The sequence below is a fragment of the Agrilus planipennis genome, unplaced genomic scaffold, assembly GCF_000699045.2.
Source record: "Agrilus planipennis isolate EAB-ADULT unplaced genomic scaffold, Apla_2.0 scaffold109, whole genome shotgun sequence".
Classification (NCBI taxonomy): domain Eukaryota; kingdom Metazoa; phylum Arthropoda; class Insecta; order Coleoptera; family Buprestidae; genus Agrilus; species Agrilus planipennis.
This window is the reverse complement of record NW_020438934.1, coordinates 662,232-678,243: the sequence shown is the minus strand read 5'-3', so window position 1 is coordinate 678,243 and position 16,012 is coordinate 662,232. Positions and strand designations below refer to the sequence as shown.

At 36.0% G+C, this 16,012-nt stretch overlaps 1 protein-coding gene across 3 annotated transcripts in view; it reads right to left on the bottom strand.

Moving 5' to 3' along the window:
• Positions 1–16,012, bottom strand: part of LOC108737983 (dachshund homolog 1) — a 348,890-nt gene that overhangs the window by 13,401 nt on the left and 319,477 nt on the right. For all 3 annotated transcript variants that reach the window (XM_025974266.1, XM_025974268.1, XM_025974267.1), the window contains exons 9-10: positions 7,279–7,422; positions 3,479–3,874 (exon numbers count right to left, since the gene is read on the bottom strand). In XM_025974266.1, the coding sequence (XP_025830051.1) occupies positions 3,479–3,874; positions 7,279–7,422 (540 nt within the window). The remainder of the gene's footprint in view (positions 1–3,478; positions 3,875–7,278; positions 7,423–16,012) is intronic.

Sequence of the window (16,012 nt, the reverse complement as noted above, 5' to 3'; positions counted from 1 at the left end):
GTAAACGGTTGTTATGCCCTATGAATTCTAATGCACGGTCGGGTCCTGTGTATCTTCTTGATCCATTCGAGAAATATTCAAGCGACACTTATGCCATTGTCTTGAGACACACCATACACCATCACCGTCTTCGTCGGTGATTCGTCTGTCCTCTTTTCTCCGTAGTTCCTTGGTAAATTACCGTTCTCGAAGAGGATATTTCCCCGGAGTTCTCTCTCTCGTTGTTTGTATACGGCGTCCACGGATTTAGGTTCGCTTGTTTGTTATATCACGAAATATACACAAAGCAATTTTCAACGGTCGCCATCGTCGCACCGTTTGCCATGATTTATTTTACTTACCTTGCGCTGCTGCTAGTCCTTGTAATGAGCACGATGTATATGTAGGTAGTATCTATGTGTACAGGGATCGCAGCAAAGCTTTTCTCTTTATGTATTGCCTACCCACCTCAACGCGTCTTAAGTACATTCGATTTTCTATTGTATCGAATATAAACACGAATTTTCTTCACTTAAAATGAAAATAAACCACTAATTAGAGGATATAACCAAATCAATACAGCTTCGAGAAGAACTACAGCGTAATATTTGATTCTGTTGTCTATAGAAACGAATTTTCGTTTAGGTACGGTGAAATGACAGTAAATTTTATACCTATTTATACTAATCAATACTTAAACCTTTGTACATCTAATTGATATACCTACCTAAGGTCACTTTAGCTAAAGAAATTTACATTCCAACATCTATAATCGCCGTTAGAGGGAGCATTTTTAATAATTTTCGGTATGAAATACGTTAATGAAGGCGTTATTAATAATTTTCATCACCAGTGAGAGAGGATTAAGATACTTTAAGGCCATCAGCATGGTAGTCAGCAAAAATTCCATTGCGCTTAAAATTTTCGATACCGAAGTGACGGAAAATGAAGGTAACTTCCCATAAAATCTAGAAAATCCAATTGTACAAGTTATACCAAAAAAGCCCCCAACACTTCAAGTCTAAACATTGAAAAAATATATTCACGCGGTTAAAATTTACTATAATTATACAAAATATGGCTTGCTTTTTTAACTATAAATAAAAGAGCTAAAATGTAATGTTTTCTGTCTTATAAACGATTTTTATAATATCATATAGGAAAGTGGCTCTCATCTTGACGTAAATGGTTGAATTTAAGTATTGGATTCAAGGTGTTTGAAAACATGGTTTGCAGGGTAGGTAATTTAGGTGGTCAAAAGTCCCCCTTCCATCATACTTACATGCAATGCTATAGAATAATTATCTCTTACAACTTTACCTAGAGATAGCTTTAAATAAAATGAAAGCGGTACTGACAGATCAGTACTGTATGAAAATAAATAAAAGTAAAACTCAAATACTGATATGCAAGGGAAGAAAAAGTAGGGAAAGAGCGAATATAAAGATAGGAGACGAAAAATTAGAAGAAGTGGCTGATTTTAGATACCTAGGAAGTCAGATAAATGAAGATGGAAGGAGTAGTAGGGATGTAAAGCAGAGGATAGCGCAGGGTCGTGTCGCCTTTAATAAAAAGAAGTCACTTCTATGCTCGCGAACGGTTAATTTCGAAATTCGAAAAAGGTTGTTAAAGGTGTATGTTTGTACGGGTGCGAAACATGGACAGTGGGAGCGGCGGAAAAGAAAAGGTTAAAAGCGTTCGAAATGTGGTATTATAGGCGGATGATGAGGATATCGTGGGTAGAAAAGGTTAGAAATGAAGAGGTATTGGAAAGAATAGGAGAACAGAGGACTCTATGGAAGTCAATAAAAAATAGGCGACATAGGTTGGTAGGACACCTTCTCAGGCATGAAGGTCTAGTCAGAGACATATTAGAGGCAGAAACAGGAGTTAGGAGGTAGAGGTAAACCTAGATTAGATTACTCTTCGCAAATAGTTAAGGATGTGGGTTGTTCTAGTTTTAGGGAAGTTTAGCTCAGGATAGGAAAGAGTGGAAGTACGTGTCCAACCAGTCTTAGGACTGATGACCTAATGATGATGACAACTTTACTAAAAATAGTTTGCATCGATTTCCAATAAATTTTAGCACGTATTAGGTCCATTTCGAACCTTTGCCAGCCACAATTGATTATGTGGCATATTACTTTTTTCGAGTACTATCTCTATGCGTAATTTTAAAAAAAAAGAGGCACTTTCACTGTCTGTGTATCTATTGATGACAACGTTGAAATGAATAAGATTACTATTATCCAATTTGTTCAACAAAGTGCCTAATTTTAAATTCCGTCAACTTTTGCTATTTTTGATTCGAATATTAATTCATTTAGATCCTCTTTTTATTATTAAGCGTACAATACATTGTAAGATACCGCATAGAAATTAATGGAAACAGAATTTTCGTTGCGGTTAAATTAGATTTGCTTTTTTAGTATCTTCCACGGTAATCTATCACAGCAGAAATATATGTAGGTGTAGGTATACGTACTGATACAGTATATATGTTTTTGTTTGTTACTTATTACAGTGTTATGCCTGGTACCAATTCTAATGCCGACACAATAGGAATAATAGAGGCGAAACGTCTTCAAAGAAAAAGCATAATAATTGAACGACATGAGATTGGAAACCGTATGAATCATTTATGCTCATTGTAAAAGGGCACTGAATTATGCCGTAGGTTACGTGTCTAATTATTTTGTTAATAAGCAGTCGCACTGAGACCGGTTCATAATTGGATACGTGAAGAGATGTGCTCAGAAGTTGCATGTCATAGGCGGCTTATTACACGACATGTTCCATTTAAATGCTTTTTACTTTCATCATAATTAATGTAAAAAACTGTCGATTATTTTTTGCCCAAGCGGAGCTCATTGGCCGCGCCGCGCACACTCGATTTTGATGGTTGTATTAAGACTTACTTATCCGGGACGTTCTTCTTCATCTTACTACTCTTACTGATAATTGAAACTCGAACCAATCGCCGATGATCGCCTCAAGTTAAACAATAAATAACTCGTTATGCCGCCGTGCTACCGGACAACATTGTTGAACAACAGACTCGCTAAAGAATGCTCTTCGTTACATCGTTTTTATTCCGTTAAACAATGGACCGAACACCTTCGGAACATTGTAACACAGTTTGCTTTGATAAATTAAAAATTTTCTATATTTGACTACAACAATTATTGAAGTATTTGCAAAAGCTGAACGAGGTGGTTTCTAAAGTTCCACATTCTAAGATATGTAAAAAACGTCGGCACTTTTACAAAGTATCTTAGCAATAAATGTTACGTTCCAAGAATTGAATTGTTAAGAGTTAAACGCGTTTTATGTTTAACGACTACTTTCGCACTATTTGGAGATCATCAAATAAGGATAGTAAATAAATAATTTAACGAACTTGGATGACTGTTGCTATATTTAATTTTTCCCATTGTTGGCGCCACCCTAGACGACTGGAATAGAAATTATGAAAAAGAGAAGAAGAATAGGAAAGTACCTGAATAATTTTGCCAGAAAGCGGCGCCGGAATTGATGAGATCGAGACCAGTGAAGCTCCAGGGTTTAGTGTCAGATGGAGGCGGCGGAGGTGGTGCTTCCCGTGGGGGTTGCATAAAAGAATGTGGGGCGACCTGTTGCTGTTGCTGCTGCTGCTGTTGATGCTGAGGACTATCCATAGGTTCTCTGTGGTCTACGCTTCCTACCGAGGAGGATTCAGAGGACCTTTGCTGCTGCTGTTGCAACGATTGATGCTGTTCCAGACGTTCCCGTTCAGCAGCAACGTCTCTCATGTGGGCGTTTGTTGTAGAACTACTACTGCTAGCTGCCGACTTATGGATTCCTGGAAGTTTCTGTTGTTGGTGTTGCTGCTGAGTTTCATTTTGATGAAAACTTTCTGCAATAAAAGGACGGTTTCGTTGTAAAATATTAAACTGCATGACCGCAAACAAGAGAACAAGAATGTCTGTGCTTCTTAATTTACTGAACCATTTATTAAAAGTTTTATGTTTCGGATTAGAAAAGCCTTTTCTCTGATTTTCATTTATTCCTAAAAAAAAGTTGGGTTGTACTAACATTAATAGGTTCTTTTGCTAAATTTATATTTTCTTGTTTACTTTGAATTGACGTGTTTATTGTCGTGACGGAGGTTACCCAACTAACAGCATATTGTGTCCATATATAAATGTTACTTTTTCTATAGATTAGATGATTTACTACTAGGATCAGTTCAAAACTGAATTTGAAAACCTGACTAAACTTTTACTTGAAGTTTTACGGGCAGGGCAGGGCAAGTACATTAACAATCTACCCGTAAAACTTAAAGTAAAAATTTTGTTGCGATTTGTTTTTCTACTTGTCCGTTACCATTCGTTTTTCCACTTGTCCGTTGAAGTTTCACTTCTACTATGTGTCCCAGCACACGTTTCGTTTTCACGGGTTTACTGCAAATTATGATTTGGTTTTTACACAGATCGCAAATAGAGGCAATGATGCCCAGCCACATGGAGAGCAGAGATAAGAAACCAACAGCTGAGCACAGCACACGCCGTTGGGACTCTAACGGACTCCATGCTCTCCGCGCGGTTGCGCATTGTAACAATCTAATACAGCCGTTGCCATCTCTCCGTCACCGCCAGCGTTTCTCTCTCTGCGCCACTGTTGCCTCTCACCACGCAATATACCGTCTACCCCCTCCATGCGGCCGTAACGCTTTTTCGTTTCGATATAAAAAATCGTAAAACCCCGTGTATATAGAAGTTTCACTTCAAAAAAGCTAACAGAAACATGTGAAATTCCTATGTTCGGCGAACACTTTGCCTTACCTGTATATTACGTACATATGTACAAATTATTTATCGATCAAGCAAGGCATATTACATTTTCTTTTCTTCTACTATATAAATGTGGTGCACAACTGCACAAGTTCATAACAGAAATACTTCGATTGATTTGTATAATATCGCTTGAGCCCTTAGGATTTCGTGATCAATATGAAGGATGTGGTTGTTGGCGAACGTAATTGTCCGGCTCTCGTAGTTCATTTTCAGGCCGAGGGACGTTATGCGACGTGTTGATTGCGGCAACGAAGATTGCCTTCACGTTATATGGGAAATGGCAATGCCAATTAGAAGATATTTTATCGTGAACACAAATGGTGAGAAACACGGAAGCGTTTAGAACCGATTCTGTAGACTATTTGCTATTAAGAGTAAATATCTATGTCGGTAGAACATTAGTTTATGGTCATTCATCATAAATTGTGGACAGTGTAGGAGAGTATGATCATGATCCGGTTTTGCAATATGCTGTCAGGATGCACACTAATTTTAAGATGATGAGATGTTGTCGTGTCACATACACTCTCAATGTACCTTAAATTGCTTTCAGAAATTAGAGTAAAAGTAAGCTAATTACTGTAAACCGCTTTATGAAAGGGATAAAATAAATATGATTTTTTTATTATAAAAACGCTTAAGAATTAATGAAACTCGACTTGTGGTATCAGTTTTAAAAATATCGAAGATGATTTCTATTTCGCTACTATACCGTGGTTGAGCTATCCACTAAGGAGTACTAAATGGCACTAACAGTATATAAGTGTGTTATTGGCTTTAGCCGATTCAAGAATTAGCATTTTAACACATCTTTCGCGTTTGATTCATTTGTATATATCATTATTTTCCATGAATGATTCTAGGTGTTCAATGATAGTTTTGTAACAACGGCTTCTGGTCGTCTTAAATGCATTGAATAGACGGATCTTCTTCTTCGAAACTAATCGTAATTTGAAATAAAATGCAGGGGATCAAGGTAGTATCAAAACACGTCGGTGAGTGAAAGAGTGGTCCGCGAGAAAGAGAGATCCCTTGAGCCTTAATTACCCCCGGGGTTCTTAACTTGGGACTGATTCGAACAGGTTAAGACGCTTGTGCTTTCTTATTAAAATGGTTATTAAAGTTTACCGACAACCGATCCTCGTTCGTCGAACAACGAAACGATTCGAATCCCGTTCAGAAATTAAATTCCCATTTACCGACTCGGCCATTGTTGTATTGTTTGAAATTGATGAGGCCGCGGTGAAATTTAGTTTTTGTGAAGAAAATAACACAAACATCTTGGGGACGACCGGTAATATTGTTTAAAGTTCTTTTCTATAGTGGTTTAGATTTTATTAATTTAATTATAATTTACCATATTTGTCATTATGTTCCATTTACTTCAAAATCTTTAGACTAATGCACTCTATGCAAAGTACTTATAGTATCTCGACATTTCAAGTCTTGCTAAACATAAGAAACAAAAGAAGTTACTGTTTGTTCTCTTCCCATCAAGTCCCAAAAACTTCCTCTACTTAAACAGGAAATCATAAAATACAGTATTACCCGACTAGAATTTATAGGGGGCATGACCCATGCAGTGTGCGAGCCTCATGTGGCTAATGTGCCGATATAGGGATTTCCCCGTAGATTCCTTATGAAAATCCCACCAAAAATAGTGGTGATACTGAAATGAGGATTACCTTATGAGTTTTTCATAGCGGTCTTAAGGGGCAAACCTATCATATGTATAAACTTAATAAATAATTAAATTTTTAAATACTTTATCTTATGGTGGGTCGATAAGGTAAATCCGTTTGAGAGTACTCTCGGTAAAATGAAAAATCTTATAATAATAATCCCCTTGCACAATTATATCGTCGTCTGATATTGTTAATATACAAGACAACTAAAACCAGACGCATCAGGTCGAACAAGAGTAAAACGATCGCAATTTAAAGTATTATTGACTACAAAACAGCCCAATGGCACAATATTGTAGTATCAAAGTGATATATGTATATATTGTATTTTTTTCATTAATAATAAAGTTCATTTTTCCAAAAATTTTTAATGGGTTAACACTAATTTTTCCTTGCGAGGGCCACATGCGGCATTTCTGATGATGCGCAAATGCGACAAGACTCTATATGCCCCTTGCTTGCCCTAGGGGGCAACCTCATGGGGACCACAAGAGGTAGTGTGGCTACCCACTTAGGGACCCTACCTGCACTCACCTCAAAATTCTAGTCGGGCACTGATTGAGTATTACTAGGATAATTCATAAAAAATTCTAACTGAACAAATGAGTCTCTAAAAGTATGTACAATTCAAACTTAAATTTTAAGATTTCTTTGACTTACAAATTTTCTAATCCTATTTATAGATACACGGTACAAAATACAAGTCCAAAGTCATGTAAATAGCTGCGTAATTCTGTAAGTATGTAAACTTTGGAATTGCTTTACAATGAGACACGTACCGTTTATTATTCGAAGCTGTTCTGAACCACCAGCAGCTTTCAAAGCTTCTTCTAGTTGCACTTTTCGTTTTATTTCCGTTTCCAAATCTTGCTGAAGCCTTTTTCGGAGACGTCTCTCTCTGCGAAGTCTTTTCTGCAACACAGCTGAAAAGAAAAATAATTATATGATTACAGAAATTAGGCGCCTGTGTAAACATTTATATTGCATGTAGTTTATCGTACATATTGTAAGTGGCAAATCTTGCAAGGTTAATATGAGCATATTTTAGTTTCATGAATTATCACCACATTATTGATCGGCTTCTAATAAGTAGGTATTTCCCGCTACTATAAAATCAAATACAGCATAAAAAACGGCTCTTACCATTTATGCATTAATATTTCCTAATGACATAAAAGCATAGTATACTGTTGCCCTTTCTTCCCCAAAAATGTGTCGTATAGAGTAGGAAATCAAGCTACATATTTTATCTATACATTGTGTTATAAATGATTTTAGTTAATTATTCTAATTTATTAAATATAAATCCATGTTTCACTGGATTATGTTCAACGACAAAACTACCGCATTCTTGGGCTTTCAAATCTTATAACTTAAAAACTTAACCCTGAAGATGCCTCATATTTGAGGCGAAACGTAAGTTGTTGGTTTCGTATAAATAAAAAACCTTTTCCCCATATGTAACTTGATTCCCTACTCTATACAAAAGCATATAGTCAAAGTAGTTTTTTTTTATTATATTTATAATCTACATACATCAATATCGACAATCCTTTAAGTTTATTTTTGTATAATTACAGCTAGTTAATTATATCTCCTAAATGAATACCATAAAATAAGATGACGTGAGAAAAGGGGTGGACTTATAAGTTTCAGTGGTTCTAAAAAGTTTTATTAACATATGCCAGTTTTGTGACTTCGAAAATTTGCTAATATGAATAACAAAGACTAATTTTTTGCTTTTTTGCATCCCTAAGCAAAAACACACATGTGTTCAAAGGTACGTACATAACTTTTGTAAAAGTTAAGCTCAATGACCATCAAAACGCTACGTGTATCATCACCATGATCGTCAATCCTAAGACTGGTTGGTTCCTATCCTAAGCTAAATCTTACTGAGCTAATCTTCGCATTTTTCTAAAGCTGGAACATCCCACATTCTTAATTATTTGTGAACTGTAATCTAATCTAGGTTTATTTCTGGTCCTCTTCACTTCTGCTTCTGCCCCTAACATGTCTCTAACCAACCCTTCATGCCTGAGAAAGTGGACTCTATCAATCCGTATTTCTTATTGAGTTTCGTAGATCCCTCTGTTTTCCTACTGTTTCTAATGTCTCTTCATTTCTATCCTTTCACAGTATACGTCTATATAGTAATAAAACTATTTTTTACTATTATAACTATTGTAATAACATATAATTTTTATACAGTCCCGGCTGTGTTTTTCGTTTAATTCATACAGTTAGTGACTTTTGGAGCCGCATGATAAGATCGGGTTTGACCATAAAGATATAAAAAATTGATAATAAAGTGTTCTTGATTTACTTCTCGAATTCTGAGTTATTGGGTTTAGAATGATAATAATTGTAACAAAAATAACGGGAACGAACAATACTCGGCCTAATTCAATATGCATTATTTTTATAATATTTGGACTTATGATCCTTGTGCTTATTTTTATGAGGCATTTTGTTGGTTTAGCAATTTTACAATTAATAAATTATAATTATTTAGGATGCCACCCATTGTAGTTAAAATAAATCTTTCTCAGCTACACAAGTTTCAGGATTATCAGGTCCTGATAATGTTCATATATACATACATACATAGATACATTGGCACATGCCAAAAGATGAAAACGTGCGAAGTTATAGTGTAACAAAGGGCAGAATAATGGATTTCAGTTGGAAGTTGGCCCCCCGGAGGGCTCCGCTGTTAAACAGTCTCACACTACGGGGGGCCCGTAAACTGGTCCTCCTCGCCTATATCGCTACAGCTAATTATAACACTCATTACTGAAGTTTATTAATCAATGTTCAACGGAAATCACAGCCATTGCCTTAACTTTTCCTTTGGTTGGCATTGCTCTTATGTGGACTGCCTCGCCTTGTCTTTTTCTCAACATTTATTTATTACCAGCTTTGACCCGCGACTATTTCTAATTATTTATTTATTTAAACTCCGTGGTATTCATTTTATGAACTGGGCATAATTAAAAACATCAAAATGAATCAATAATTTCTAGTAGACTACTTTGCTCTTTAATTCTTAATTTGTTTATTTTATGGTTCATGTAGGCACATTGGTATGAAGACAAGTAAAAAGGATGGGTGCCAATAACCTTAGTAATTTCCCCTCTAATTCACGAAAAATTCAATAATAGCATAGAACCCAATTAATATAGTTTTTCAATACTGTTGGTCCAGTGCGCTCATATATTGCGCGAACGTATACGTAAGTGGTAGAGCAGTTTAATGATTTAGGGCTGTATGAGCTGTATGTTCATAAGGAAAGAAATGGGATAATCCGTGCTCAATTACAATCGCGACATTCATCTTCAAAAAATATATACCTAATGCATGGATTCAATATAATAATTGTCTTTCACCACCAGTTTGTGGATGGTACTGCCAGTGTAAAGTATGTACACGAGTCGTGGGCTGTTGTGCACATGTAGCTGCAGTTCTCTGGTATTTAGGACACAACAGGTACTTGGAAGAAAAAAATCTCAAATGGTCAATTACAGTAACTACATCTTCGACGCCGCTATGTCACAGTGTTCTGATAATAATAGCGAAAACTCAGATTAATCATTCTTACTATTTTAATAACTAATTAATGATAATATAATTTGCTTTGTTAACTTGCTTACCTTAAAAAACGATTATTCCTTGTCACATACATATTAAAGTATTTGACTTTGTTTGACTTTTATCTTAATTACAATTACCTTTAGTAAATATATACAAGAATAAAAACCAAAAATTCTTCAGGGGAAAATATACCTATCTTATTGACACCCATCCTTTTACATTTATTTAAAGCTTTATAAGAATATAATAAGCCCCTAGAGGATTTCTATTAAACTGTATGAAAAAGTGGAAAATGTCATATGGCTGAATTTTTTTCAAATTCGACTAGAATAGAGTTTAACCCCAAATAAAGAATCCATGTACGGTAGATGCTATAAAAGCCTGGCAGTGAAACGCAGCTCCCGCTCTGTTACATAAACATTCAATCAGCCGACAAAATCTATAATACCTATAAATACGATATCAATAAAAGAGTCTCCCGGGAAGTTAGGGAAAACACCCCGTTTTATCGACAAATGTCTCGAAAAAGCATTACCCACTGGGTTTGTTATATTTTAGGAAAGACAGAAGCAATGGAATATCAACAGCAAGAAAACGCATCTACTACAAAAAAATGTACAAATTTCGTACCAGGAATTCATGATAGAAAAATTATTGCAGTAAAAGGCAAATGATTATATTGTTTCGTTTAATCTGTTGCTGTAAGTTGTGCAAATATTGCAACTATAAATCACTTGCCTGATTATAGTCAACAGAACAACAGGACGTTGAAGGCTTTAGCTGTGAACACATTTTGCTTACTATCTCCCAGATTTGAAATAATCAATAGTCAAAATAGAATTACCTATTATTATTAATTTAATCTAATGATTCTATTCAGGGTCGTGTCGCCTTTAATAAAAAGAAGTCACTTCTATGCTCGCGAACGGTTAATTTAGAAATTCGAAAAAGGTTGTTAAAGGTGTATGTTTGGAGCACGGCGCTGTACGGATGCGAAACATGGACAGTGGGCGCGGCGGAAAAGAAAAGGTTAGAAGCGTTCGAAATGTGGTGTTATAGGCGGATGATGAGGATATCGTGGGTAGAAAAGGTTAGAAATGAAGAGGTATTGAAAAGAATAGGAGAAGTCAATAAAAAATAGGCGAGATAGGTTGGTAGGACACCTTCTTAGGCATGAAGGTCTAGTCAGAGACATATTAGAGGCAGAAACAGGAGTTAGGAGGGGTAGGGGTAGACCTAGATTAGATTATTGTTCGCAAATAGTTGAGTATGTGGGCTGTTCTAGTTTTAGGGAAATGCGAAGTTTAGCTCAGGATAGGAAAGAGTGGAGGTACATGTCCAACCAGTCTTAGGACTGACGACCTTATGATGATGATGAATGATTCTGTTAAGTGTTTTATGAATAATCGCCCAATTCCAGAAAGTCGGACACCTTAAGAGGAGATATCATTACAAATCTACATCTATATACGTAACACATAATTATATAGTGATTTCATGTGTCCTGTTGATTCGCAGCTCATGGACATACCGCATCATTAATTCTAAATTCTAAAAATCCAATCCTATTCGCAGTTTCCTTGGCAAAACAGGATCCCGCTTCATTTTAAATTCCAGTGAAACGTGTTTCTCATCTTTCTCGGTTGCGTCCAACAATCAAAATTCGACATGTTCCTATGGAAGCGAGAACGCTTTCTCAAGACCCCTGACGTATATTAAGTAGGTAGCTATTGTATAGGTATGAAAATCTGTTAGTACCTAATGTATGTAGGTATATCGGAGTCGAGTAACGTATCGATCATAAATCGGCAGCCTTCCATCTTGGGAATTACAATAATAACAGTAAGAGGAAGCGAGAAGGTGCAAGCCGTGGGTAGGTACGCGATAAAGTCAGCATGATATGCAACATTATGCATCGCCGACCTGATTGGCTGCCGCGACAATAATTGTACGTACGTCTAACCACTCCCATTGCTCATTTTTCCAGTCGCTCAGTCCAAAAAACAGGTGCATCCGACCGGCTTCAGCGGCCGCATGCAATTGCTGACCGCCTGCTACCGATATCGTAGATATGTAAATTTGAAAACGACTTGTCCAATTACGGACCTTCTTAACGCTTTGCGCATGCATTTCTTCATATACGGTGCGGTCGTCATGGGCTTGGTTGGACTGACAATTATACGAAACATCTTTGGAATCTGCCTAATCCAGAATTATTTTGCGCCACTTCGAAATTTTAATCGATTTACTCTTTATAAATATGATAATTTCAGGGCCAAATATGTCCCCTTAATTCCGATGAGATTTCATCTTGACATTCAGTGAAGATGACACGGAATCCGCGAAAACAACAATGTCAATAAACAAGTTACTTTAACAACTCATGAATCTAGTTGAAGGATTTACTAAATCGGAAAAATGTGTTGATAATCCCTAAAATAAATTGGAAAGATTCTAAATTGGAGATTAAGACAATCCTTCAAGACCATAATATTCCACACTTAATACAAGCAAAAGCAATTACTGTTTCCAAAAGTGGAAGACCGGAATAACTTTACATTTCAACCCACAACAGGTTTTGGATGAACATTCATCCTGGCACTTGTTTGTCCAACGAGCATACAATTTGACAAAACAAAAGTATGAATAATTAACGTTATGCCTTTTCGAGATCAAAAGCAAAAAAGAACATGTCCATAACCATATGCCCAATAATTGGATTTGTGAAAATTCAGTCTATGACATAAAACCGTAAATCTTTAAAAACTGACATGGTATGGCCGAAATTCTTATACAATGTAGTAGAACAAAAGGTAAAAATCATCAAAATTGAACCGATAGATATAGCTAAGAATTATATTAAAAATTTAGAAAACGTATTTCCGACTCGACTGTTAGGGAAGTGTAGGTAAGGTCCCTATTAGGCTAGCAACATTGCCTTGTGTGGACTGCCCCATAAAGCACACATTATCATGAGTGCTGCATGTGACCCTCGTGAGGAATCTCCGATCCTCAAGGGCAGATAGTGAGAATGCCTAACTTTTTGAGGTTACGTGTGTTTTAGGTTTACCTCATAAAACCCTTATGAGGAATCTATGGGGAAGTTCCTTTATCGGCGTGCTCCTCATTTGCTACATGAGGCCTAGAATCTACTTGAGGCATTCTCTTTATAAATTTAGTCGAGTTGAAATGGATGAATGCAACGGGTGATCCATAGGTGGTAGGTATTGTACCACCATGTAAACTGCAGTGGTTTTATTTCATGATTAGTCGTAGTTTACACTTCTTGTGTGTGGAAAATCGACTGCAGTTTACAAACAACAATTGAAATCTGCTTGTCTGATGCTTTGGATCGATCAGTTAGTGAACCTATTTTTCCAACATAATTTATACGTATGTCTAAGACGGATCAATTTAGTTTTGATCACGAGGCTCCTAAGTGTGCAGTCTGTTCATGAGCTGGTGTCTATTCCATCAATTTGGTATTCTAACCAGGGTTTCGATGCAATATATGCATATATTGTATGTATGTATATTTTTTATAATGTCGACTTTAAACTTGACCGTGATAACTATAAGTAAACAACATAGAGTTGACATAAAAAAAATCATACTCCTTATTCCTTAAAACGAAATAAAACAATTAGTATTGGCAAAATATTTGATTGGGCCGATAGCAAACCCTCGAAAAAGGAATTTTATTAAGAGTGAATGCAATTGTATAATAATTTCCGTATTATCAAACTTCGAAAAAAGTAAATCCGAAAGGGAACCTTCAGATGTTGAGAATTTTAGAGTCAATCTCAATTATTAATATTGTAAATTATATTAGTATTGACTTAATTCGGTTACATATATATTATAAAATTTTCTAAATTATTCAATTAATGCCTTAAAATCCACATATAGAAGACGTGAACATATTTTCATGTTACATTATTTTACGGTAGAGACCAACTTTTTGTTCGAACAGTTTTACGATGACGCGCATCATTCTCATGAAAATTTGTCCTTTATTCTATTTTACAAGTTTTTCCGCTAGGTGGTGTATGGTAGATCTTAATAGGTACTATAGGATCGTACGTTATAGGCAACGTCAGTTAAATATAGTATCGGTATCGCTGTTTCAATGGTAATTAGGCATTTTAAAAAGAAACGTGATGACTCTCGGGAAGGCGAATCAAATACATTTTAATTCGAACATCAGATTTCGGTATGTGCGCAGCAACGAGCACTCGGGAATAGAAAAAAAGTAATTATCCTTCGCCTTTGTGGATATAAATCTCGAGTCTAAAAGTTCCATAAAACCCCAAAAGAAATGGCCATTGTTCGAGGGCGGAACAAAAACGGAATGAATAGCCTTCTTTCAAGGAATACTTGGAAAATTTGATTTACATATAGCATATATAAGTGTATAGGTACAAAGCGGAAAACGGTTGGCATTACGGACGGAATTCATGATTTGCCACGGACACAAAGAACGACGACGCTCCCTCTTTAATAAAATCATAAAAACCCGATGGGAAAACACCATACACACAAGCAACGGCTTTTAATTATTAGTTATATGCTCTGGGCTGCTGGAACAAATTAGACTCCTTCTCCTTCTCTCCTTAAACTGCATCCATCGTCCATATAGACAAACAACCTTTACACATCAATTCTAAAAGTAACTGGCAATTTCTGAAATAAACATCAAACGACAAATGTTTGAATACATTCTCCTACTTTTTGCCCTAAATGTGAAATCGAGAAATATGTCCTCAGAAATTGATTACAGTACCAAAAAGGGGTAATATTCAAAAAGAACAAAAGCAAATTGAATAAATATAACACAGGATAATTATTTACTTAAACTTTGAAATGGATTTATCGTGAGGCATCGAACAGAGATCCCGAGACGATCTCTAGGTTAGTATTAAACTTATTAAAATTAAAGTTTTATTCCATAAGATATTCCGTCGTCCGTTTTGTTAGGTGTTCATAACTTAATGAACTTTAATTATATGCATCTAATAGATGTTTTGCCTTTTTACCTGTGTATACGTGTTTGGTGTGAGAAAGGCAGTCAGGGTCGTTATCGGACACCGGCAGAACTGTCATAAATAGGGCGATTTAGGGGTGAATCCTCGAATCAAGTTTTATTGGCCGAAAAGCCAAAGATATGTGTTTCTCTCTACGCCAGGCCGCGTTCTTTTCAGACAGTTTTTGCTTTGACACACACACGATCATTTCACTTTTCATCTTCGTCTCCCTTTTGATTATCTGCAACTCATCGTCTGGTCCATCCAGTCGAGGAAATAAAATATTTGATAGCGTACATCCAATCAGTATTTAGAGACATCACAGACATTTCTTTATGACATTGTTCTTCGAAATGGGGAGCATAAGTGTATATTACGCGTTGCAAGATTACACACTGTAGCAAATATTTACTGACTCGAGTAAGAAAGCTGACTTTTGCAGATGGTCCGTTTTATTTCTCTTACGGAACATTTCCCGATTTGATTGCTATTGAGCTACGCTCCGGAGAAAGACCTGCAGTACGTTTTTTTAACAATCGCAAAATGTGTACGATTACTAACATTACAGGTAAAAGAGATGAAAGAAAATGTCATTATATTTTATTTTTTTGGATCAGTGGTTCCCGAAGTGGGAATTGCATGTTTCTGGAATGTTAAATTTCACAGGCAGATATTCGGGAACTTACTATTGTAAGTGGAATATCAGCACACGCGTTAAATTAATAAGGTGTGTTGTTTAATTCTTTGGTGGAAGGTAGAAAAAAATAGCACTCTTGCAACGAAGTCGACTTAATTATATATATATTTACAAATATGTACAGAGTATCTCCATCGATTATTAGTAAGATTACACAAGTGCCTCTTGCGTTTTTGTGCTGACTTAGTTCAAGTGCTT